Here is a 21,542-nt window from a genome sequence, read left to right as displayed (position 1 = left end):
CTCCTCAAGGCAATTCCAGACCCCACACGCAGGGAAAGGTGTTTGCACCGAGCTTGCTGAAGGAATTTACAAGGAGCTGTGGGGACTTTGGATACGGAGGCAGCAATCCATTTTGCCCTGACTGTAGGGTGGGATCCACGGGGACTGCGCTGCTCCCTGGGACCAGGGATCTGGGACAATGCTGGGTCATGTAGCGCCATCCAGAGCGCAGCCCATGCAGGCATTTTCCTCCCTGGTGTGGCTCTGGGATGCTCCAGCAAAACATGGCTTCATTTACTGCGGATTCACGCTCTCCTCCTGCTGCTGTGGTTGTTGAGGCTGGAAATGCAAACCCCGCTCCCCAGGGATGGCCAGGGCCGCCACGGCATCCCACCTGCACATGGGCTGTCCCTCAGCAAGGGCTGTCTGCCGTTCCCAGGAGTGATTAGAGCAGCATTTCCGCTCCACCTTCCCCACCCTCAGCCCTTGGCCCACCTGTACCTGCCCTCAGCAGCACTGGGGAGGAGGGATGTGAAGGCAGTGGGTTAAATGCTGCAGGGAAACCTGCTCAGGGGCTGCTCTGCTGCCCTCCTGCCTCCTCTGCAGTGGCAGGGGATCTTGGGAATTGTAGTCCCAGCTGGAGCCGGTTTTTTCCAGAGGTTTTCCACTCAGTTTGGTGGAGGCACACTGCACACGCACGGCTCTCCACCCACTTGCTTCTGTCCATAGCTTGCTGCTGCTTCTCCTGCCTCACCTCTTGCTCCCTCATCAGTGATACTATTTCTCTTTGCTCCATCTTTTCCCTCCTGCTGGATTCCCCTGGCTGTGTGCCGGTGGCTGCAGATGTGCCCCCTTACCTACACAGAATAGACCATCTGCACTGATCCTTCCCAAATCCTCTACTGACACCACTAAAACCTGCAGCTGAGGGCTCAGACTCCCTAAAGCATCTCTCCTAACATGAGCAAGGTGCTTCCCAGCAGGATAATGGCTTGTGGAGGGGGCTGCACTGCCGGGGTGGCACTGGGATGGCTCTGGGAGGTTTTCTCACCCTGGGTTTGTGGTTAGAGCCCAGCAGAAAGGCTGTGTCCTGCACTCCCTGCCAGTGCCTCTGCTGCGCTGCCAAACCCCGAGTGATGCCCCAGGCTGTGCTGGCAGCCCCCGACTTGTGCAAATGTGGCAAAGAAAGATGGGGATTTAGCTAAATGTCTCTTGTGGGATGACATGTACAGGGCTACAGCTGAGGGAGAACTTGGCTCTGGCTCAGGAGCTGTCGAGGTATAAATGGGAACAGGGCCCGTCTCCTGCGTCAGCCGTCCCCTTTGCAGCACTCATGGAGCTGAAATGCTCCAGCTTCCACTTCTGCCCATGGGAATCTGATGGAGATCACCTCAGAGCGGGGCTGTTGGCACTGCTGCTCTCCCTGACCCTGTTCAGGGGGTGCAGGTGGTGCACAGCAGAGGGGAGAGTGGTGGCAGTGTCCCTGTGGGCCGGGGGATGCTGCTGTGACGCCGTGGGATGGTGGCCTGTGCCAGCTCGTGGGTGGCAGTGGCTGCCCCACGTCCATACCACATCACTGCTGTCAAACCAAACCATCGCTCGGGAAAGCTCCATTTTCGCTCGAGAAGTTAATGCTGCCTCTTTGTCCCCCCTGTCGAAGACACCTTCCCTGAGGATGCTTCCCTCTCTCTTGGCAGGATGAAGAGAGCCCAGTTTGGCCCCCATGACTGGCTGTCTCTCCCTGTGCCAGCTGGTTCCAGTTGGCTACTGGTGGATACCTTGGAACCTGAGACTGCTTACCAGTTCAGTGTCTTGGCTCAAAACAAGCTGGGCACCAGCTCCTTCAGTGAGGTGGTCACTGTGAACACTCTAGGTAGGTCCTCCAGGGGCACAAGGGGAGGGCAGGGATGGGATCTGGGAGGCAGAAGTGCCCCATGTGTCCTGCCAGCTAGGGATGGAGATGGTGATCATCAGCAATAGTTTCCAGCCGCATAGAAGATAGTTTGTGGAGGGTCCTGGAATGAACCTGTGGACTTTGCTGGATGCATGAGGCTCCTGAAAGCTTGTTCTGAGATAGCGTGGGAGAGCTGTACTCTATCAGTCACCTTTCAGATCTTCCTCAAGTTCATCTGGGATCAGGAGGTATTAATAGAGCACAAAAGCACTTGTACAGCTCAGAGCAGGAGGGCCTCGCACTGGGCCCTGCCTTGGGGCTGTCTCAGGTGGAGGTGGGAGGAAGCAGGAGGGTTTTTCATGCTGAGCCTCTTGTCCTGGAGTCATGGCATTGTGAGTCCCCTGCTTTTTGAAAAGCCACTTTTCTGTGTCTATGATAAGAGACCAGATTCCTGAGAGGTGCCCCAAGCTCCTGGAATGTGGGAGCTGCTGCAGTGGTCCTACTGCTGCTGCTGGGCCCACGGGAAGCATCTTCTGCCCTTGCCCTGCCCCATCTCAAAGGTGTCCCTGTCCCCTCTGCTCTGTCCCCAGCATTCCCTGTAACAACTCCAGAGCCTCTGGTGTTGGTTACCCCACCGAGGTGCCTAACAGCCAACCGGACACAGCAAGGCGTCCTCCTGTCGTGGCTCCCTCCCGCTAACCACAGCTTCCCCATCGACCGCTACATCATGGAATTCCGCGTCGCCGAGAGGTGGGAGATCTTGGACGACGGCATCCCAGGGACCGAGGGCGAGTTTTTTGCCAAGGACTTGTCCCAGGTATGCAGAGGCTGTGCCCACACCGTGCCTAACTCGATGACCTTGGATGTCTTTTCCAACCTCAACGATTCTGTGATAAAATTGCACCGCCTGCCGCAGCTCCGGGGGAACTTTAGGGGTGGCTCTGGGGGAGCTTTAGGGGTGGCTCCATCCCTTTGCTGGGGTCTTTGAGGAGGTGGGAGGCTGCACTGGGGGGACCTGACCGGATGTGTTTGGTGTTGCAGGACACCTGGTATGAGTTCCGTGTCCTGGCGGTCATGCAGGATCTCATCAGCGAACCCAGCAACGTCGCTGGGGTGTCCAGTACAGGTGAGGGGTGTCCTGCTTCTCTCCCCGGCTGTGGGGCTGTGGGCTGGGCTGGTGGGTGGGCTCATGGTTGTGATGGGTGTCCAGGCTGCCTCCTGGAGCAGGAGAGGACAACCTGCCCCACTTAGTCCTTCCCGTGGAGCACGGTGCTGTCGGTGTCCGCTGGCACATCCCGGCTCTGCGGTGAGCCTGGAGAACAAAGCTCCAGCCGGGCACTGCGCAGCCTGGAAATGGGAATGAAAGGTGGAGAGAGGGAAACGTAGCACTGCAGTGCAGGGTCCACAGGGAAAAGATGCTTTGCAACGTGAGACTGCAACATGCTGCAGCTCCTGTGTGTGTTTACCCTGTGCCCGCCCAGGCTCGGAGGGTGCTCCTCGAGCCAAGACACAGGCGAGGGGTTGTGGTGACGACCGGGAAGGCGAGGGCAGCGGGAGGGGATGGGGATGCGGTGAAACCCTGGTTTTATGGAGAACCCGGCTCTGCTGTGCTGTGATGCAGCGGTCTCTCTCTGCCCCCAAGTGGTGCCGGTGTGGTGTGATCTTGCTGCAGCCTCCCTGCCTGCAGTCTCCCTGCCTGCAGCCTCCCTGCCTGCTGCCCTTTCTCCTCACGCCCGATTTTTCAGATGGGGTTTGGCAGGTGCCCTGGCTGCGGGCAAGTGCTGTCCCAGGCTGAGAGCCGGTGCTCCAGCTGATTCCATGTGTGAGCACGCAGCAGGAGCACTGAGCTGTGCGGGGTTTGCATCTGCAGGGGCCCACAGCCGAGGTCTGCTGGGAGTTCAGATGTGCTCATGGTTAATGAAGGGGTATCCGGAGGGTTTGGAGCCCAGTTTTCATTGAAACGCTGAAATGAAGCACTGACAAACAAGTTAAAATACCTTGTGCTGCTGCAGTGGGTTTTTCAGCCAGATCACTGCAGGTTTGCTACAGCTGTGTGTGTTTAGACATAAATATGTATTTGTTGGCATGAAGGCTTCTTCCCTGGGTGTCCATTAGCTAACACAGGAAGGTTTATCAGGTCGCTTCAGGCAGCCTGGTCTAGTTAAAGATGTCCCTGCTCATTGCAGGGGTGTTGGACCAGATGGCCTCTAAAAGCCCTTTCCATCTCAAACTATTTTATGATTCTGTGATCCGGTGTGAGGTCACTAAAACCCTCGGCCCTGAAGCGGCACTGACTGCTCTCCCTGGGTGGGCTGGCTTGGAATCTCCTTACAGAGATTATCGTCCTGATGTGCAGTATCATCCCTGGAGACTGTCACTGCCTCCACGCTGTGGCAGCTCCCTGTGGAAGGCAGCAGGCCTAACACCCAGTTGTGTCTGTCCCCCCAGACGTATTCCCTCAGCCTGACCTGACGGACGAGGGTCTAGCCCGCCCGGTGCTGGCTGGCATCGTTGCCACCATCTGCTTCCTGGCTGCTGCCATCCTCTTCAGCACACTCGCCGCCTGCTTCGTCAACAAGCAACGCAAACGCAAGCTCAAGCGCAAGAAAGGTGAGTCCCTTCCCGGTGTGCTTCCTCCCTCCTCCCCCTCCTGTCTCCTCCTCGTTTCTCCCCCCCTGCTTGTGTTGTGGTCGTAACCTTCTTCCCTGTGTCTGTCTCTTCTTCGTCCGTGCGCGTCCTCAGGTGAAGCCCTGACTTGATCCCTCGGCGGTGCCTGAAAAGCGCCCGTGGTCGGGAGCGGGAGAGGCAGGGTGGGTGAAGAGGCGCCAGAGAAAGTAGCCTGGGAATTCCGAGGGAGCTCTTCCCGCGTGGTGATAACTCCTAGAGCCGGGGGTTTAGGGCTGGGGTGTCCTCTGAGACACAGATGGGGGTCATCACTCGCCTCCTCGAGGTTTCCCCCACTGGAGCTGGGCTCTCCAGCTGCTCCCAGCCCGGAGTGGGCAGTGCCATGCTGGGCTAGAGAAGACCCTACAAAGGAGACTCTGCTGCTCTGCTTCCCGAAAGCTGGGACTGCAGCCTCCATGCAGGAGCGGCCAGTAGGGAAAAGGGCGGCTGGGGAGCTGGAGAGGGCAGGGAGTCGGCTCCTTCTCCTCCAGCCCACGGGGCTGCGGCAGCAGGACGGGCAGGACCCTGTGACGGGAGCTGTTTGTTGTCAGCAACCATTAAAGCACTGGAGCAATGAAACCTTGGCCTCTTGTTGAGTGTCTTTTGTTGTCTTGACGTTGAGTCTGTCTTGTGTCTGTTGTGTTGCGCCTCCTCAGCGTTCTCTCTTCTTTCCCCTTTTTATTCTCTTCCAGACCCTCCTCTCTCGATAACCCACTGCAGGAAGAGTTTGGAGTCCCCGTAAGTATCTGTCTTAGATGCAGCACCAGGTTGTGGGTCTTCCAGGTGCCTCCTTCCTACAGTTATTGCAAAGCTCAAATGGAAATATCACATCATTACTTGGTTGCTTCTGACAAGTTGCTTTGGGTGTTCCCTGAACTTTTGGGAGCACAGCGGTTCACAAGAGACAAATGGGCTTTGGAGCAGAAAGCAGCAGGGAATGCAGCAAACTAAGCTAAGAGATGACCCTGTTGGATCTGTAAACATTGACCAAGCTGGAGTTGGCTGGTGGAACTCAATGACACACCAGCATGAAGGGGCTCCTTGGGAGGACTAGCCTGCCGCATAGAGTCCTCCCTGCCAGCTCAGTGTTTTTTGAGTCATTCTCTGTTGGCTCTGTTTTTTCTTGGGAAACACATCTTTTCTCATCGAGAGTCCTCTGCTGAAGCCTCTGTCCACTTGTGCCCAAGGGTGGTGGATCGTGGTGCTGCAGTAGCCACAGCTCCTTGCGGAGCCCATCAAAAGCAGGTGTGGCTGCAAATCAGTGGGAGCATCTTCCCAGTGGGAGTGTGAGAGCCTGGGATGTGGACGCCTCATGCTTTGGCTCCTGGACCATTGCAAAATGTCCTGGTGCTGGTGGATCTGAATCTTGGGGTTTTTTCTGGTTCATCCACTGCGCCGAAATAACCTGCGCTATCTCTGTTGGATCTGCTACCTTTTGCCTCGCAATCCTGTTTGTCCAAGGCTTTCTGGATAGGGATGAGGGAACTCTTCTGATGCTCTCTGCCTTTTGAGGCTCTCAGCCTCAAATCTGAGTGTTGAGAATGGGAGAAAAAGTTGTTCTGAGCTGATCCATCAGCATCTCCAAGTGAGATGCTGAGTTCTGTAAGAGGGGACATTTACCTGATGTAGCTCCTCTCAGGGCCTTTCCTGGGCATGAATAGCTCAGGTGAACATAGGAAGCCTTTGAAGGAGTTGGAAGTGAGCTCTGGATTGTTCTTTTGTCCCAGTGGGGCTTTGGAGCTTTGCTGCAAGGTGTTGGTGTGAAGTACCTGCCCCAGGGGGGATGCTGAGCGTGCTGAGCTCCGTTCCCAAAGAGCAGGATCTTGTGCACAGCTTCTGGCAAGACTCTGCCATCCTGGTTAGGCCCTGCCCATTTCTCCCAGTTCCTCTTGTGAGGGCTGGTAGCACTTTGTTTTCCGGATCCAGACAGTGGTTCTTCTGGGCAAGAAGACCTCCTTTCCCCTCCAGGTGACCGTCCCCTCTCTCTCGGTTTTTCTCCCCTGTGGTCCAGGTTGTCTTCAGGCAAGGTGAGTCCCGAGAGCATCCGCACGCTCCGTCCCCCCTCGGAGTCCTCTGACGACCAGGGTCCGCAGGCCAAGCGGATGCTGAGCCCCACCAAGGAGAAGGAGCTCTCCCTTTACAAGAAGACCAAACGAGCCATCAGCAGCAAGAAGTACAGCGTCTCCAAGGCGGAGGCCGAAGCCGAGGCCACCACCCCGATCGAGCTCATCAGCCGCGGGCCCGACGGCCGCTTCGTCATGGACCCGGCGGAGATGGAGCCCTCCCTGAAGACACGGCGGATCGAGGGCTTCCCCTTCGTGGAGGAGACGGACATGTACCCCGAGTTCAGGCAGTCGGACGAGGAGAACGACGACCCCGTCGTCCCCACCTCCGTGACCGCCCTGAAAGCGCAGCTCACCCCTCTCTCCTCCAGCCAGGAGTCCTACCTTCAGCCACCAGCATACAGCCCCCGGTTCCACCGGGCGCTGGAGGGTCCCGGCGCCCTGCAGGCCACGGGCCAGGCCCGCCCGCCGGCCCCCCGGGGTTTCCACCACCAGTTTTACGGTTACCTCAGCAGCAGCAGCCCCGGGGAGGTGGACCCGCCGCCCTTCTACATGCCAGAAGTCAGCCCGCTGAGCTCGGTCATGTCCTCCCCGCCGCTGCCCCCCGAGGGGCCCTTCGGACACCCCACCATCCCCGAGGAGAACGGGGAGAACGCCTCCAACAGCACGCTGCCCCTGGCCCAGACCCCCACGGGGGGCCGGTCCCCCGAGCCCTGGGGCAGGGCCGAGTTCCCCTTCGGCAGCCTGGAGCTGGCCCCCGCGCCGTTCCCCCACCAGCTCCAGCCCTGCGAGGCAGCTGAGGGCTCCCAGCCCACCGGCTGCCTTCCTCGGGGGCCGCCCCCCTCCTCCCTCCAGGTGGTCCCCGCGTCCTACTCGGGCATCCTGCCCCTGGAGGCACCAAAGAGCTGGACCGGCAAGTCACCGGGCAGGGGTCAATCCTCCGCGCCCGCTACCACCAAGTGGCAGGACAAACCTATGCAACCCATGGGATGTCAAGGGCAGCTAAGACATACCAGCCAGGGTATGGGCATACCCGTGTTGCCTTACCACGAACCGTCCGAGCCCGTCGGCCCCAGCGGCACAAGCACATTCAGCCTGGACACCAGGTGGTACGAGCCCCAACCCCGACCTCGGCCCAGCCCTCGGCAGGTCAGGAGGGCTGAGCCCAGTTTACATCAGGTGGTGCTACAACCTTCAAGGCTTTCTCCTCTGACCCAAAGCCCCCTCAGCTCCCGCAACAGCTCCCCGGAGCTGACCGCCCGCGCCCGGCCCCGGCCCGGCCTCATCCAGCAGACGGAGGTGTCGGAGATCACGCTGCAGCCGCCCGCGGCCGTCAGCTTCTCCCGCAAGTCCACGCCGTCGTCGACGGGATCCCCCGCGCCCAGCAGCCGGGGGGACAGCCCCAGCTTCCGACCGACCACCGCCTTCACCCCCGTGGGCACCGGCTTCTCCAACTCCCAGGGCTCCTCCCTGCCCGTGGACACCATGGATGTTTTCGGAGACATCCCCTCTCCGAGGAGGGCTGGCGAGGAGATTCTCCAACCGGAGCCGACATCCACCACCACGGTAGCCGCCACGGGGTAAGTGCGTGAGCCCCGTGGTGCCCCTCTGGCCCCTTCCTGGCTTCCCCCACCCTGCCTCACCCGCTCCCTCTGACTCCCTCCCTGCCATCTCCATCCCAACTCGTAGGGTCTCTCTGGGCACGCTGCAGCATCCCTTTTGGAGACGGCGTCCCGCGGGCTTTGCTAGGCAGAGGTTGGTGCCGTGGGCATGGGTTGCATGGCCGCTGCCCAAGAGAGTGCTGGGTTTTAGGGAGGCGACATTCCCAGTGCCGGCGGCACATTTGCCTCCAGCCTGGCCGCTCCCTTGGGAATCTGGGAGCGCTGTGACTCGGGCTACGGGCCGTCTACCAGGTGTGCCAAGGCCTGGCTCCCGGCTCACTTAGGTAAGTGTCCTGGTGTCACTGGAGGTTGTTTCCTCTTCTAGCTGCTGGCTCTTGGCTTTCTTCGAACGTTAGGGCCGCCGCCGCCGCGCCTCTTGTCTTCCTCCTCTTCCTTCCCGCGGAGTCTAGAGAGCTTTAAATGCATGACAGAAACAGCTATCATGGTCACCGCCCCACCTGCAAAAGGGATGCTGCAGCCCCAGGACGCGGGCAGGGAGAGATCAAGGACTTAGCCACACCAGCAGCATGTCAGGAGAGGAGGAAAAATAAAAATAAACTAAGCCCAGCGCAGATCGGGAGGCCGCCGGCACGCTCAGATCCTGCCCTAAAGAGGGATGTGGCTGCACTAGACAGTAGCGGCTGGTTTTCCAGGTACCAGGGTTGCTCCAGGCAAAAGCGTCTCTCTCTCTCTCTCTCTCTCTCTCTTTCTCTCTATATTTCTCCTCTTTCCCTCCGTCTTTCACAGCACCTTAGACCCCGTAGCCGTGCTTTCGTCCCATCCTTTCGTCTTGCTTCATTCTGGCTTGTTGTCTGGCGGGGTCGAGCCCCCTCCTCCGGCTTGTGGCAGAGAGGAGTCGGGGGCTGGGGCTCCCAGCCCCGCGGAGCCGGCGCGGTCGGAGGCGTTCGGAGGAGAGGCGTGTGTTTTGGGGAGGGGGGAGGCAGCGTTTCACCCCGCAGTGCCCTCCGCATTTCACTCCCTCCCTCTGGTACCTGGAAGCGTTATGGCCTTAGAAAACCCCTCCGGCACTGCACGGAAGGCAGGAGGGCTCAGGGGAAGAGAGGATGGGGAGGGAGAGGAGCTGAACGAGCCTGAAATGACTTCTGTGTGCCTCTGGAAAACCCAGCTACGGAGTGATGCAGTTAGGCGTGTAGTCACGGGTCCATGTCTCCTGGCAGGGCACCCCAAGGAGAGCCAGCTCCAGGACAGAGCCGTGTTAGAGCAGCACTGTTGTCCGTGCTTTTATGCAGTGTATCCATTCGCTTCGTTGATTATCGTTTTCGTTTCTTCTTTTCCTTTCTCTTCTGTTTCTTTCCCCCTTTCTTCTCCAGCCTCGTTTCGTTTGTGTTTCAGTTTGGTTTCTTTCCCTCCTTTTTTCCTTTGGAGTTGTTGACGTGCTGATGTGTTGCGGAGCTCGGCTCCTTGCGGGTGTTGATAACTGCTTTGTTTTTGATTAATCTCAGCTATCTGGGCAGTGTTGTCGAGACAAGCTTCTCCTCAGCTCAATAGGTAAGGGTGATCCATGTCCGAAAGGATGGTGTGGGTGCTGTGGAGGGTGGCCGGGAGCGGGGCATGAGAGGGGACACGGAAGGGGCTTTTCCAATACCATCTCTTCCTTTAAAGGGGAATAAGGAATCCGAAAACACTAGGAAACACCTCTGGACGCACAGTCTCTGTGGCTTTTGGGTTTCCCCTCCCAGCAGCAGGCCGCTGCTCCCCTGCCTTTGGGGTTTGGGGTTTGGGATGAGCCGAGCTGTTGTCTCCCCATGGCTGCCCTTCCTTTCGTGGAGGACGGTGACACGTGGCACCTTTGGCCCTGGCAGGGTGCACGAGGGTTGTGTGCTATTAGGAAGGTGAGTGTTGAGGTGGGGCTGTCCTGGATGATGCAAAGCAGGAGGGAGCCCATGGCCAAGCCCCTAGAAGCAGGTAAAACATCCCCATCTGGAGCAACCAGCTGCAGACAGCTCGGAGTGGTGCTCCAAAAATCAGTCTCCAGCTGCCATCCAGCACATGGAGAATTTAGTTTCCAGCAGTACCCGGATCTATTTTCTTTTTCCCCAGTCTCCTAAATCATGGGAAATGGGAGAAGTCTTTCTCTCAAGACAGATTGTATGCTTGGCAGCAGCATAACTATGGTTTCAGGCTTTCAGAGAGAGGTGTTTTATCCTTCCCAACACAAGTGTAGCTGTGGTAAAATCCCTCCCTCCCTGAAATTCTCCTTGGAGAAATCTTCAAGACTTCTCCTGACCCAGCTGTAATTAAACAGCCCTAAGCAGACCTTGGAAGACTGTCCCAAGAAAATTCCTCCTGGGCTGCCTTCATGAGGCTGGTTTCCTAGATGGCCATGGGCATTCCTGGAAGTGGGATGGAGTAATCTGGAGATAGTTTTCAGACCTTAGAAGCAGAGAATGTCTCTAAAACTGCTAAATCCAGATGGGATAATAGTAATTTGTGACGCTGAGGATTGGGAACACTGACCTGTTTGGCTGTCAGCCAGGCTGGTTATGAAAGGAGAGGTGGGATTGCAGATAGGAGCATTTCTAGGGCCTGGCCATGCCCAAACTTCCTTAGGACTGGCCTTACAAAAACTTAAACTTTGCTGCCTTGGATGGAAAGAGTGAAGGTCCTGGCCAGTGCTCTCCAACAGCCTGAGGAGCCTTGTTGGGCTGGAAAAGAGCCTCACAAGAGAGATGGGATGCCTGGAGAAATCAGGGGGATGTTTGCAGGACAGGGAAGTTGCTCCAGCTGACCTGGAGAGGGTTGTCCTGGGTGTGGAGAGCAGGAGAGGTGAGGAAGGAGTGTTGGGTCATGGTGATGGGAGCAGGGACAGGATGTGTGCTCCGTGCAGGAGCTCAAACCCCTCCAGTCTGAACCTCACAGCCTCCAAAGCTCTTGAACACTTGGCCACCCTCTTCTGTCTTCCCCTGCTGATGCCAGAGCAGCCTTGGTGAGATCTGGGCTGTGCCAGGCTTCTCAAGGAATAGGGAAGCCTTCTGTGAGGACGTGGCTGCTTATTCTTTTTCCTGTGGCACTTCCCCACTCCGGGAGCATCAGGGACACGAGTGAACATGGCTTTAGCACAGCACAGCTCAGTCCAGGCTCGTGTCTGAGTTTGGTGTGGCTCTTGCACAGATCCTGGCCGGCTCCCATCTGCAGTGCTGGGTGCTGTGGGCTGATGGATTCTGAGGAGCAGGATCATAGTGCCCAGCAGGACACTTGCTGAGGAGTGGTCATGTGTCCTTCTCCGAGATGCTGCTGGGAGGTGGAGTTGCAAGAGCGACTCCAGAGTCATTATCCCCAAAAAGGCGAAGCCAGAAGAATAAATCTCAGTTAATAAGTGAGGAATCCCATAAAGAGCCCAGCCAAGTAATTTCTTGATGGTTTGGGGTCATAAAATTGTCAGTGCGTGCAGAGCACAGGGATTTTACACCAGACCAGCCAGATTTCTGTGCTGCAGTAATAAAACCTGAGAGGAGGAGAGGGAGAGGCAGCGTGTGGGCTCGCTGGTGGCTGCAGCGTGGTGGCTTTTGTGAGATGAAGCTCAGGTAGCTTTTATGGATGGGCAGGGATAAATAATGCCGTTACCGAGTCGGCACAAGGAGTTTTCCCATCTTCTCCTCTTAGGATGCAGCGTGCATCTCCTAACAGGGAAAAGGGGGCTGTCGTCTCTCTGCAGAGGGAAACCCAAAAACCACAGACAAGGCACCAAGCTCCCCTGCCCCTCGGCACCGCAGCCTGCCCTGGGTGGCCCCACTGGCCTCCCTTGCCAGGACAGCACTGCCAATGCTGGGAGTCGGGGGGGCTTGGCTGTGGCGTAGAGTTGAGTGACAAAGGGACATCGGTGCCAGGAGTGCGGGAGGAGCAGCACCCCTCGCTCCCTGCTTGAAAGAAAACAGGTTCCCCTTTAAAGACTGTCCATGTGCTGATCCTCTGCATGTGTTTCATGCCTCCTCCCGCTTGGAGAAGTTGTGAGTCCGCTTGTCTGAGTGCGTTTCTCTTTTCTTTCTTAAGTATTCTTCTTATTATTACTATTATTTTTAATTTTTTTTCAGTCTCTTTAATTTACTTATATATTTTCTCACTCCTGTTTTTCATTTATCTTCCTCTTCCCCCCTCCCTTTCCCCGTGACTGTATCCCCCTCTTCCTCTCCAGTCCGGCCCCTTTTCCCTCGCCCTCTCTCCTCTCCGTCAGCATGGTGGTGAAGTCCGTTGTGTAGATGAGTTGTGGTGTCTGCAGACCTGTGGAAGGTGTGCTCCTTCCCTCAGCCTCTTCCTCCCTCATTGCTGTGCCTTGGCAGCAGCAGCTCTGGGGCCAGGGGGCCGTCACCGCTGTGTTTCTCTAGCCCCTCTCTGAAGGATCCCAAGCATTCCGGGATGGAGGCAGCAGCCAGAGCTGCCTCAGAGCAAAGTGGGAATTCTGACTTGCAGGAGCCTCCTGTAGGAGAATTGAGCTCTTCATCTGGGGAGGATGAAGGGTTGAAGCACATGGTGGCCGAGACACAGTGGGCTGCTGTCCAAGTGGATGGTCTGAGTGGATGCTCTGCCTCGTCCAAGAGGATGCTCTAACGTGCCCAAACTGTTTCTGGATGTCAGTGTCTTGACTCAAGGAGAGAAGGAGATAGGGAATGTGTGCTGGGACCTCCATGAGGTTAAATATATGTATTGTGCCCTTGAATCTCCTGCACTCTTCCTTTATATGGGTTCCCTTTTTGAGTGGAAAGAGGTTGGTGGTGCCTTCAGGGGTCTTCTCCCTTACATCTTTGCTTTGTATGTGGAAGGACTTTTGAAGAAGAGCAGCTGAGATGTGTGTTGAGTTGGATACTTCTCCCCTGGCTGCCTGCTCCTCTCCTGGGGCTCTCACACGTCCCTCAGTACCTTTGTGGCCTCTCCAGTACGTCCCAGTCCATGCAGTTCAGACCCTTGCTCATGCAGAAGGGTTTTCCTTGGAGACTTGAGGGAAACTGCTGCTCCAGGTGTTTGTGGTGCCTCACAGAAGGCTTGTGTCAGGAGTTCACATGGGCTTCTCAAAGCTCCTTTGCTCAGCTCTGCACTGAAGTTTCTAGAAGTTTGCCCTCCTCCCTGAACCTCTTGTCTGCTGGTATTCAAGATCTCCCTCGTGCACGGGCAGCTGCCCAAAATGTTAACTCTGGGGGCAGGAAGAGGCTTTTGGCTGAGCTTAAAATGAAAATTAACTTGAAATAATCAGAGCCCTTTGAAAAAATAAAGGGTGGGTAGAGCAGATAAAATTTGGCTGGTGAGTAGCATCATTCTGTCCTCCTCTGTATCTCTTCCTTGCCAGAGGTCAGACAGTATTTATGGTGACACATGGGTTCAGCACACTCACTGTTTATGTTTGTGTGTATAAATACGAGTCCAATTATGGAGAACTAGTGGAAATGAGCTTCAGGCAATTTCCTCATAATCCCCTGCGTAAATCTGTCTAATTTTGTCAACATGCCACAGTAGCATCTTCTTAGAAAGAAAAAGGAGTGGGAAGAGCAAAAGCCTTCTAAGAGCTGAGCTTTAATAATATCAGCAAATACATGGGAAGAGGTGGTAGAAAGCAGGTGCTGATGGGCAGGATGGTGGCAGGATCACCGAGCCTGATGGTATCCAGGACTTGGCACACGTGAGCTCCGTGGATGATGGACTGGAGGTGGCTGAGGCCACCATTAGCCAAGTACCTGCACGAATGTACCTCGTGTGCAAAGCATAGAAATGGTGGATATAAAGGGGAAAACCCTGTCATTGACCATTCAAGCAGGAATTGCTGCAGGGAATCCTGTGCTGTCGGACCCGTGGGTCGCTGTGGTCCTACTCGGAGCCAGCACGTGCGTGGCTGTCTGTGCTGGTGCAGCTCAGTGGCTGGAGTGGGTAGTGTAGCCTCTCTCATGAGAGGCTGGTTGCACTTGGGAGGAAGGTGTTTATGCTCTGCAACTGCAAATGTCGTCTTCCCAACGAGGGAAAGCTCTCGCCTGGATCCAGCCAGTGGGACTACCAGCATGTCTAATGAGTTGCTTCATCTTGGGCTGATGTGCTGCTCTGCTGGGACCTGGAACAGAGGCTCTGCTGGGAGCTGGAACAGAGGCTCTCTGGGAGCTGGGACAGAGGCTCTCTGGGAGCTGGGACAGAGGCTCTCTGGGAGCTGGGACAGAGGCTCTCTGGGAGCTGGGACAGAGGCTCTCTGGGAGCTGGAACAGAGGCTCCCTGGGAGCTGGAACAGAGGCTCTCTGGGAGCTGGAACAGAGGCTCTTGGGGAGCTCTCCGCACATTCACTTCTCTGCTGCGATGGGAAACATGAAAAGGAGCTTTTCTATGCCCGGTGTTTGGGTTCCTCCTGCGTCTGCTGCGCCTCAGCTGCTTCATCACCTCACGCTGCACTTCCCTGGGTGCTCTCCAACGCTGCCAGCAGAACTGAGATGCTTTGCAATCGCACACATCTTCAAAAAATTCCCCACCCTTCTGCTCCCCAAGGGGAAAAATCCCTTGGGAGCTCTTTGCCTGTGCACTCCAGCTGAAGCATCACTGCTCTGGAGCCGCTTGGGATGTTGGATGTGAAGTGTTGCTGTTGTGCTCTGTGGAGATGCACAGCTCTGTGGTGGTGCACAGCCTCTACCTGGAACCCAGGGGAGATGAGGAGCTACAAACTCTCTGTGGGAGGGTGTGCTCTTGTCCCACAGCCCAGGAGTGCAGGGTCTGTGCTCCAGCCCGTGTGTTTGCCCCTTCCCTGCCGCTCCCATCAGGACCCACAGTGTTCTTGCAATGCTGGGTGGGTCTCACCTCGCTGACAGGCTGGGATGACATCACCCACAGCGTTTTGGTGCCAGAGCAGGAGTCTGGACACGCTGATGTTGCCTCCTTGCAGCCAGCTGAGGCAACTCCTCTGCCTGCCCATCCTGCTGCCTGTGGCTCACAGGGTTTGCTGATCCCTGCCCCGGTCACGGACACCTGAAGACACAGGAGCTGCTGTCAGCACTGTCCTCTGCGTGGTTGTTTTGACAAGGTTTAGTCACTGACCTCTGGTGACCGAGCTGTGAGAGCACAAGAGTGTCATCTCCTTTGAAGATGAAGGCACGCTGGTTTAAGTGTTCCTTTCCTCACTGGATCCTGGCTTCAAGCATTGGCTTTACAGCAATAAAAGGTGCTTTGTGGATGCCTCCCCTGTCGTCTCTGGACACCTCATCTGCAGGTTGCTTGGTGATGACTCAGGTTGATCCGTGGCTTCAGACTTGTCCTTCTGTGCCACTAGGAGTTGGTGCAACTTGGAGGATCATGGAAGTAAAAAGGAAGCAGGGGAAGGAGATGGGAAAGCAGCAAGAGGGGGGGATGCTGTGATGTGTTATAGATAAGAGCTGGACTGCCCTCTCTCCTAAGGAAAAGGTTTTCCTCTAATGCTCTGCTCTCTACAGCAGTCATGCTTTCCAGGCCTTGGATGGGAAAAACAGGTACAGTGAAGGAAATAAAGTAAAAATCCCTTTGCAAAGGGGGAGACTGTTTCACCTTGAGCTGGTTCCTGTAGCAGAGTTCCTCAGGTGCTAGAGCTGGAAAGCTATCCCTTGCAACTGCTGGCTCTCCTGCAGGAAGCACCCCTTTGCAAATCCTCTCCTTGTCCTTGCAATAAAACCTTGTCAGTGTTTCCATCTCCAGCTCCCAGCCTCTTGGTGTTCCAGGAGCAGACGCTCCCGTGCTGTTGCGTTTCTGTTGTCGCTTCTCACAGGGACCTGGGAACGAGGTACCTCTCCCGGCTCTGTCGGTGTGTGCCCTTCGTGTCCCTGTCTGTTGTGTGGCCCCTGGTTTTTTTTTGGCTGTGGGAGCAGGGCCAGCAGGATCCTGCCTCCCCGCTGTTTGTGGCGCCGGTGTTGTCCGCCACGGATGGCTCGTGGTGCCCGTCTCGATGCTGCCGTGCCGCTTCTGCCTGTCTCTTTCTCTCTTTCTCCATCCCAAGGGGGTTTCCAACCGCTTCCCAGAAATGCCTTATCGGACATAGGATCTGCCCCGTCCTTTTTTTGTTTAGCAGTGTTGGCATGGCAGGCAGGTGGCAGGTGAGCTGGGGTGCCCGTGTTGGATGTGGCCGGTCCAGGTCACGGCGCTGCTCGGCAACGTGGAGGGGAGACACAGGGGGACAGCGGGGACGCCTCGCTCCCTTCGTCCCGCGCTCCAGCACGCCTGGCTGGCCCTGCTCCCTCAACCCTGGGTCTCTCACCTCTTTCTTTTCCACGGCAGAGCTGGCTGGGGTTGACCGATCCCCCACCGGGGACGTCCAGAGGCCGGAGCGTGGCTGAGAGCCGCTGACGGCGCCTGTCTGCTTTTCCTTCCTAGAAAACATCCATCTCCGCCCGGGGACGCTGCTGCACCTGAGAGGCTCGAAGCTCTGAAATACCAGCGGATAAAGAAGCCCAAAAAGTCATCCAAGGGCTCCTCGAAATCCAGAAAACAACCCAGTGAGTGCGAGGACCCTACGGTCCCCAACGACATCCCTTCTGTCCCGCTGTGGGCAGAGCTTGGGCAGGTCCCTGCCAGCTCCAACGCTGGGGGTCTTCAAGCCCATTCCTGGATGCTGCCCTTGTTCCCTGCCTCCCAAAGGGATGGCTCCTTGCCTGTGGGTTGTCCCTCCCTTGCTCCTCCAAACCGAGCTCCTTTTCCATGCAGCTCCCTTCTCTATTTATTTTGGATTTGGAGTGTTAATTTCATTTTCCCTGATGCCCGAAACGTGCTCCCTTCTTGCCAAGCGGCGGGTTCAGGGCCAGGCTTGCTGTAACCTCCCTTTTACAGCAGGCTCTGCCCTGCTGCTGGCTCTGGTCCCATCTGCCTTCTCTCCCCCCTTCCCAGACGGCTCTGCCTCCCAGGTTCAGCACCCTCCCAGCTCTCAGGTACTGTCGCCTGACGAAGCTGTCTGCCTCCGCAAGAAGAAGAGACACCCTCGTCAGGACCCCTTCGCCCGGCTCTCGGCGCTGAAGGACGACCTCTGCCACCGGCAGCTCCCCGAAGACCAGACAGCCATTCTCAACAGCGTGGACCACGATGACACCAGCGGGCACGCCACCCTGCTTTAGCCTGCGCCGGCCCCAGGAGGTGGAACAGGAGCAGTGGAGGGAGCTGATGGGGATGGAGGTGATGGGAGACAGGGGGGGACACCCCGATGCTGCCGCCTCTGCCGGGGGGTTCAGCGGCTCACGGCGGGGACGAGCTGGGGGGACCCTGGGGCAGACGGGGAGGATGCTCTGGGCTGGGTGCTCCTCGGATCCGCTTCTCCCCCCACCCCAAACAGCTTCGGTGGTGGGGTGGGAAGGGTTGGGGGGTGTTTGCACCTCGGTTTTGGGAAAGATCTCTAGGCTTCAAAGGCGTAGATGGATCTTCTGACATCTGCGTCCGCAGCGCGCGTTTAGGGAGAAAGTGTGGGATTGAGCAGCTGGCCCTCAATCGCCGGAAGAAATTAAATGACACAGGGTGTAATTAATTGACAAGAACCTAACAACCCAGACGGGAACTGGTAATCCCATGAATCTGATTATGATAAAAAAAAACATGACCAAATAATCCCAGGAAAGCTGTAATTGCGAGGATCTCCCTGGCTCCCCCTTCCCGGCCTCCTTTGACGTGAAGATCGCAGCAAAACCGTGCGTGGCATCTTTCCTTACCTATCTCTGAAAGGGAAAAGCCAGAAAGACCCCGAGCCTTCCAATCAGTCTGAGATGTGAGAAATCACCCTTTGCCTGTGCAAATGCTTTTGAACCTCGGTGCCGTGCGAGTGTGCGGGGCCGATCCCGTCCGAGGGTGTTTCCCCCTCCAGGTACACGGTGCGTGCCAGCTTTGATGAGGGGTGGCTGTGATTAATTCTTCCCGACACTCTGTATATCGCAGGCGAACGTTCGTCGGTGCCGTGCCGTGATGTGATTTCTTACCGCGTGATGTGTAAATCTTGACTCGTAACCGCGAGCCGGGGCGACGCAGGCGTGCGAGCCGAGGGGGTTCGGCTGCGTGGGCCCCAAAAAGCCTCCGTCGGCAGGTGCTGAGCCTGAGGGCGAGAGCGGCTGGAGGTGCCCAGCTCTGCGGATGGACACGGATGGCTCCTGGGAGCGGCCGCGCAAAGCTAAGCCCAGCGTTTCGCGTCAGCCTAAAACACGTTCCTGCTGGTTCCACTGTTCCCCCCTCTCCCTTCTCCCGCTCCAGCCCGACTGTGTTGGCTGTGACACCCGTCAGGGTCATGTCCCTCCCTTTGCCCCCCTGTTCCCCTCGGTAATGCTGTTCTAACTCTTCACCAGAATGTATTTCCTCTTCGAAGTACTTAGGGTAGGTTTGGTGGCTGGTGGTTTTCTGGATTGCGCAGGCCTTTTTTTTTTGTTTTGGTTTGTTTTTAGCAGGAAAGGTGGAACCCGCTCCGAGAACAGCTGGGCTTGCTTTCCTGCTCTGCCTCCACTCTCTGACTGCGTGGCCTTGGGCAAGTCACTTAACCTCTCTGTGCCTCAGTTCTCCCATCTGTAAAATGGGGATAAGTCATATTTGAGCACTTTGGACAAGCACTTGGTGGCCTATAGACTGCAAGTGCTACGTAAATGCTTAGTGCTGATACCAAGCAATCCCTACCTTTAAAATATTTAGAGTTGTTGTTTTTGTTTTTGGTTTTTTTAGTTTGAAGTGGTAAAATCAACCGCTGTATCCAGGTTTGCACAGTTCTTCCTCTATGGTAAAGTGCTAAACCCTCCAGCCTGCCTGGGAATAAAACACCAAGTGTTTCATGTAGATATTCTTGCTTTGAGTGGATTCAGGCTGTAGAAAAAGCATCGGGAGAACCGAAGAGCCTGCAGGCATGTTTTTGCCCCAGGCTCTCTATTTGCATATGAAACTTTTGTTTATTCCCAGGTAGAATTGCCAAGAGATTCTCTGCAATCTCGCCTTTAATTCTGCTTTGCCTTGGTTTTTGCTCTTGCTGCTGGTTGAACCTCCAAGGGCTGAGATGTTTGGAGAAAGACGTGAGCTCTGGGTTGTGATCCGGCACTCCAGCCGCGCCGCGCTCCCCGGGAGCTCTCAGGTCGGAGCCTGTTTATTGCTCTGCCGAAAAAACACCTGGTTTTAGAGGCTGTGCTTCCTCTCCCAGCAGGAGGCTCGGGAACCTGCGACCACCAAAAGCAGAGCACCGTGTCTTTTCCAATCTCCAGGCCCTCAGTAAGGTTTGAACCACTGGACAATGAACCCTCTGAATCGATAACGAGATATTTCTGAGCTTTAACAACTTTGTGTAGGTGGTCTTCAAACCATCAGCAGGTTTGTCTCGGGAAGGAGGGAGGGCCTGGCAGAAATGTCCCTCTCTTTCCAGCCTGCACCAGGGCCTTTTATTGACGTGACGAGTGACCTGACGTAAGAACCTCAACTCTCAGAGTGAGAATTCAACTTTGCTAACAGTATGACTGCGAATTTCTTTTATTTGAGTGTGCTCTTAGGGTTTTTCCCTAGAATCCGCTCGGATCTGAATTGATTTATTGCCATTCTCCCGCTCAGCAGCGGGGAACACTCTGCCTGGCTCACTTACTCAGCTTGCTGGTAACCTCAGCTGGGCTGCTCCCCGTGGGCTGGGCTGCTCCCGACGGACAGGTGACCATCGGGGCCGGGGGAGGTGTGGAGGCTTTGCGCTGGCCATGCCGTGGCCAACTTGCTCTTCCTTTCGCTCTCGTTGCCTCAACCTCTCCAACAGGGGGCCTGCTTTTTCCTTTGAGTGCTTTCCAAACTATTTACGATGCCCATTCGGATGGGCAAGGCGCTGTCTTCAGGCTCTTGAGGTTGCTACCTCGGGACTGTGCCCCATCCCGTCTTAAGGAGCTCTAGAGGACTTGGAGCGGAGGGAAGGTTGACGGAGCGTGCCGGCTTGCTGCGTCAGTCTTTTGAGAGTTGTTTTCCTTTTGCAGGTGTTTTGAGCCACTGGGCTTTTCATGGTCTTCGACCTTTAGAGCCTGGAGCTGCAGCCCTCTCTCTTTCAGCTGTGCACCTGCCACGCTGCTGGAGTGGGAAATCCCGCCCGGGCGCCTCGTGGAAGCAGCTCCTCCCTAAAACCATCCTTAACTCCTTTCCCTGCTAGACCGAGTTACCTTCCGATAGACTCGGGCCGTGCTTTGGCTGACTGGCTCACCTCTTGCTTTGGCAACCTCCTCGCTTCTCCCAGCCCTCTGGTTTCCATGCCCTCCAGGGGGTCGCTCCTCTCTCCTCCCACGGACCTGGGACATCGAAGCCGTGTCAGACGATGCCAAACGCTTCCCCCATTTCACCCCCGTTTGAACTCCGTGTCGCTTTTTGGTGGTTTGCAAACACAGCTGCTGCTGCTGCTGCTGCTGCTTCATTTCTTACTTTTATTTTTTCTTTCATGCTGCAAAAATATATCTTGATTTTTATCTTCCTGGGCCAAACTCTCTTATTTATAAGCTGGTCTGAGGTAGACGGCTCTTTCTTTATCAGTAACCGTACGATTCCTCCTTGCACATTGTGAATGCCGTGTTTCATTAGGTCCCTTGGCAAATCCTGGACCACGGTGAAAAAAATGCCTCTGAATCACAAGGATACTTGTCCCTGGGCTCCTCTGAGGCGACAGTGCAGGGGTGACAACCCAGTTTTGGGGGGTCCTTGCTGGTGCCTCTGCCTGTGAGGTGGCCACGGTGGGGTTGCTCCAGTGCCGTTCTCATGCCACCATGGGGGCTGCGGGATTTGGGCACCCCGAGCTGGGGGAGGTGACATGGAGAGGTAGGTACAGGGTGTTGCTGAGATCCCTTGGAAAGAGGGCGTGGTTGTGGGGTGCCATCCCTCACAGCCTCTCCAGTAAAGCCTGTGTGTCCTGGTGCAGTCAGGGAAAAAAGGGCAGGGAAAGCGCTTTGCCTGCTTTTCCAGCAGGACTTGCTGAGCTTTCACCCACGTGTTTTCGAGGTGACTTTGCCGTGCAAACCCATCAGCGTTTCAGTTTCGCTGTGTTGACGTGAAGGAGAATGCAAGTTACTGTCAGTGGGGGGAGAGGGAGCGTTCAGGGCTTGTTTGTGGGGCCCCATTTCTGTGCCTGCCACTCACTGCATCCAGAGGCACTTGGAGCAGTGGGTTTGTAGGATGGGGGCAGCTGGAGGGTCCCAGGGTGTCTCTCCCCAGTGTGAACCTCAGCACGGTTTGTAGTCTGACCCCCCTCAAGCAGAGGGATCTCTATGACCCCCCAGGGTAGTGAGGGGTGTCTCTGTGAGCAGGTGATGCTTTTCCCAGGGGGATGCTCATTCCTGCTGCTGTGTGCTGGGTCACCTGTGACTTGAAGGCTGA

At 56.4% G+C, this 21,542-nt stretch overlaps 1 protein-coding gene across 15 annotated transcripts in view; it reads left to right on the top strand.

The window, feature by feature from the left end:
• The window catches only part of IGSF9B (immunoglobulin superfamily member 9B), a 42,151-nt gene extending 21,501 nt beyond the window's left edge, over window positions 1-20,650 (top strand). For 5 of the 15 annotated variants that reach the window (XM_050322895.1, XM_050322893.1, XM_050322892.1 and 2 more), the window contains 9 exons: window positions 1,677-1,852; window positions 2,464-2,690; window positions 2,915-2,999; window positions 4,322-4,483; window positions 5,230-5,275; window positions 6,549-8,180; window positions 16,581-16,702; window positions 17,091-17,372; window positions 18,123-20,650. In XM_050322895.1, the coding sequence (XP_050178852.1) occupies window positions 1,677-1,852; window positions 2,464-2,690; window positions 2,915-2,999; window positions 4,322-4,483; window positions 5,230-5,275; window positions 6,549-8,180; window positions 16,581-16,702; window positions 17,091-17,314 (2,674 nt within the window). In that variant the 3' untranslated portion in view covers window positions 17,315-17,372; window positions 18,123-20,650. Of the gene's footprint in view, window positions 1-1,676; window positions 1,853-2,463; window positions 2,691-2,914; window positions 3,000-4,321; window positions 4,484-5,229; window positions 5,276-6,548; window positions 8,181-8,289; window positions 8,356-8,586; window positions 8,915-9,724; window positions 9,771-16,580; window positions 16,703-17,090; window positions 17,373-18,122 lie in introns of those variants that run through there. The other 10 variants (XM_050322890.1, XM_050322889.1, XM_050322896.1 and 7 more) reach the window with 10 other exon arrangements.
• Window positions 20,651-21,542: the final 892 nt, after the last annotated feature.

Source organism: Myiozetetes cayanensis, unplaced genomic scaffold (genome assembly GCF_022539395.1).
Source record: "Myiozetetes cayanensis isolate MyiCay16 unplaced genomic scaffold, myiCay2020 scf29, whole genome shotgun sequence".
Classification (NCBI taxonomy): domain Eukaryota; kingdom Metazoa; phylum Chordata; class Aves; order Passeriformes; family Tyrannidae; genus Myiozetetes; species Myiozetetes cayanensis.
This window is presented reverse-complemented; position numbering and strand designations above follow the sequence as displayed.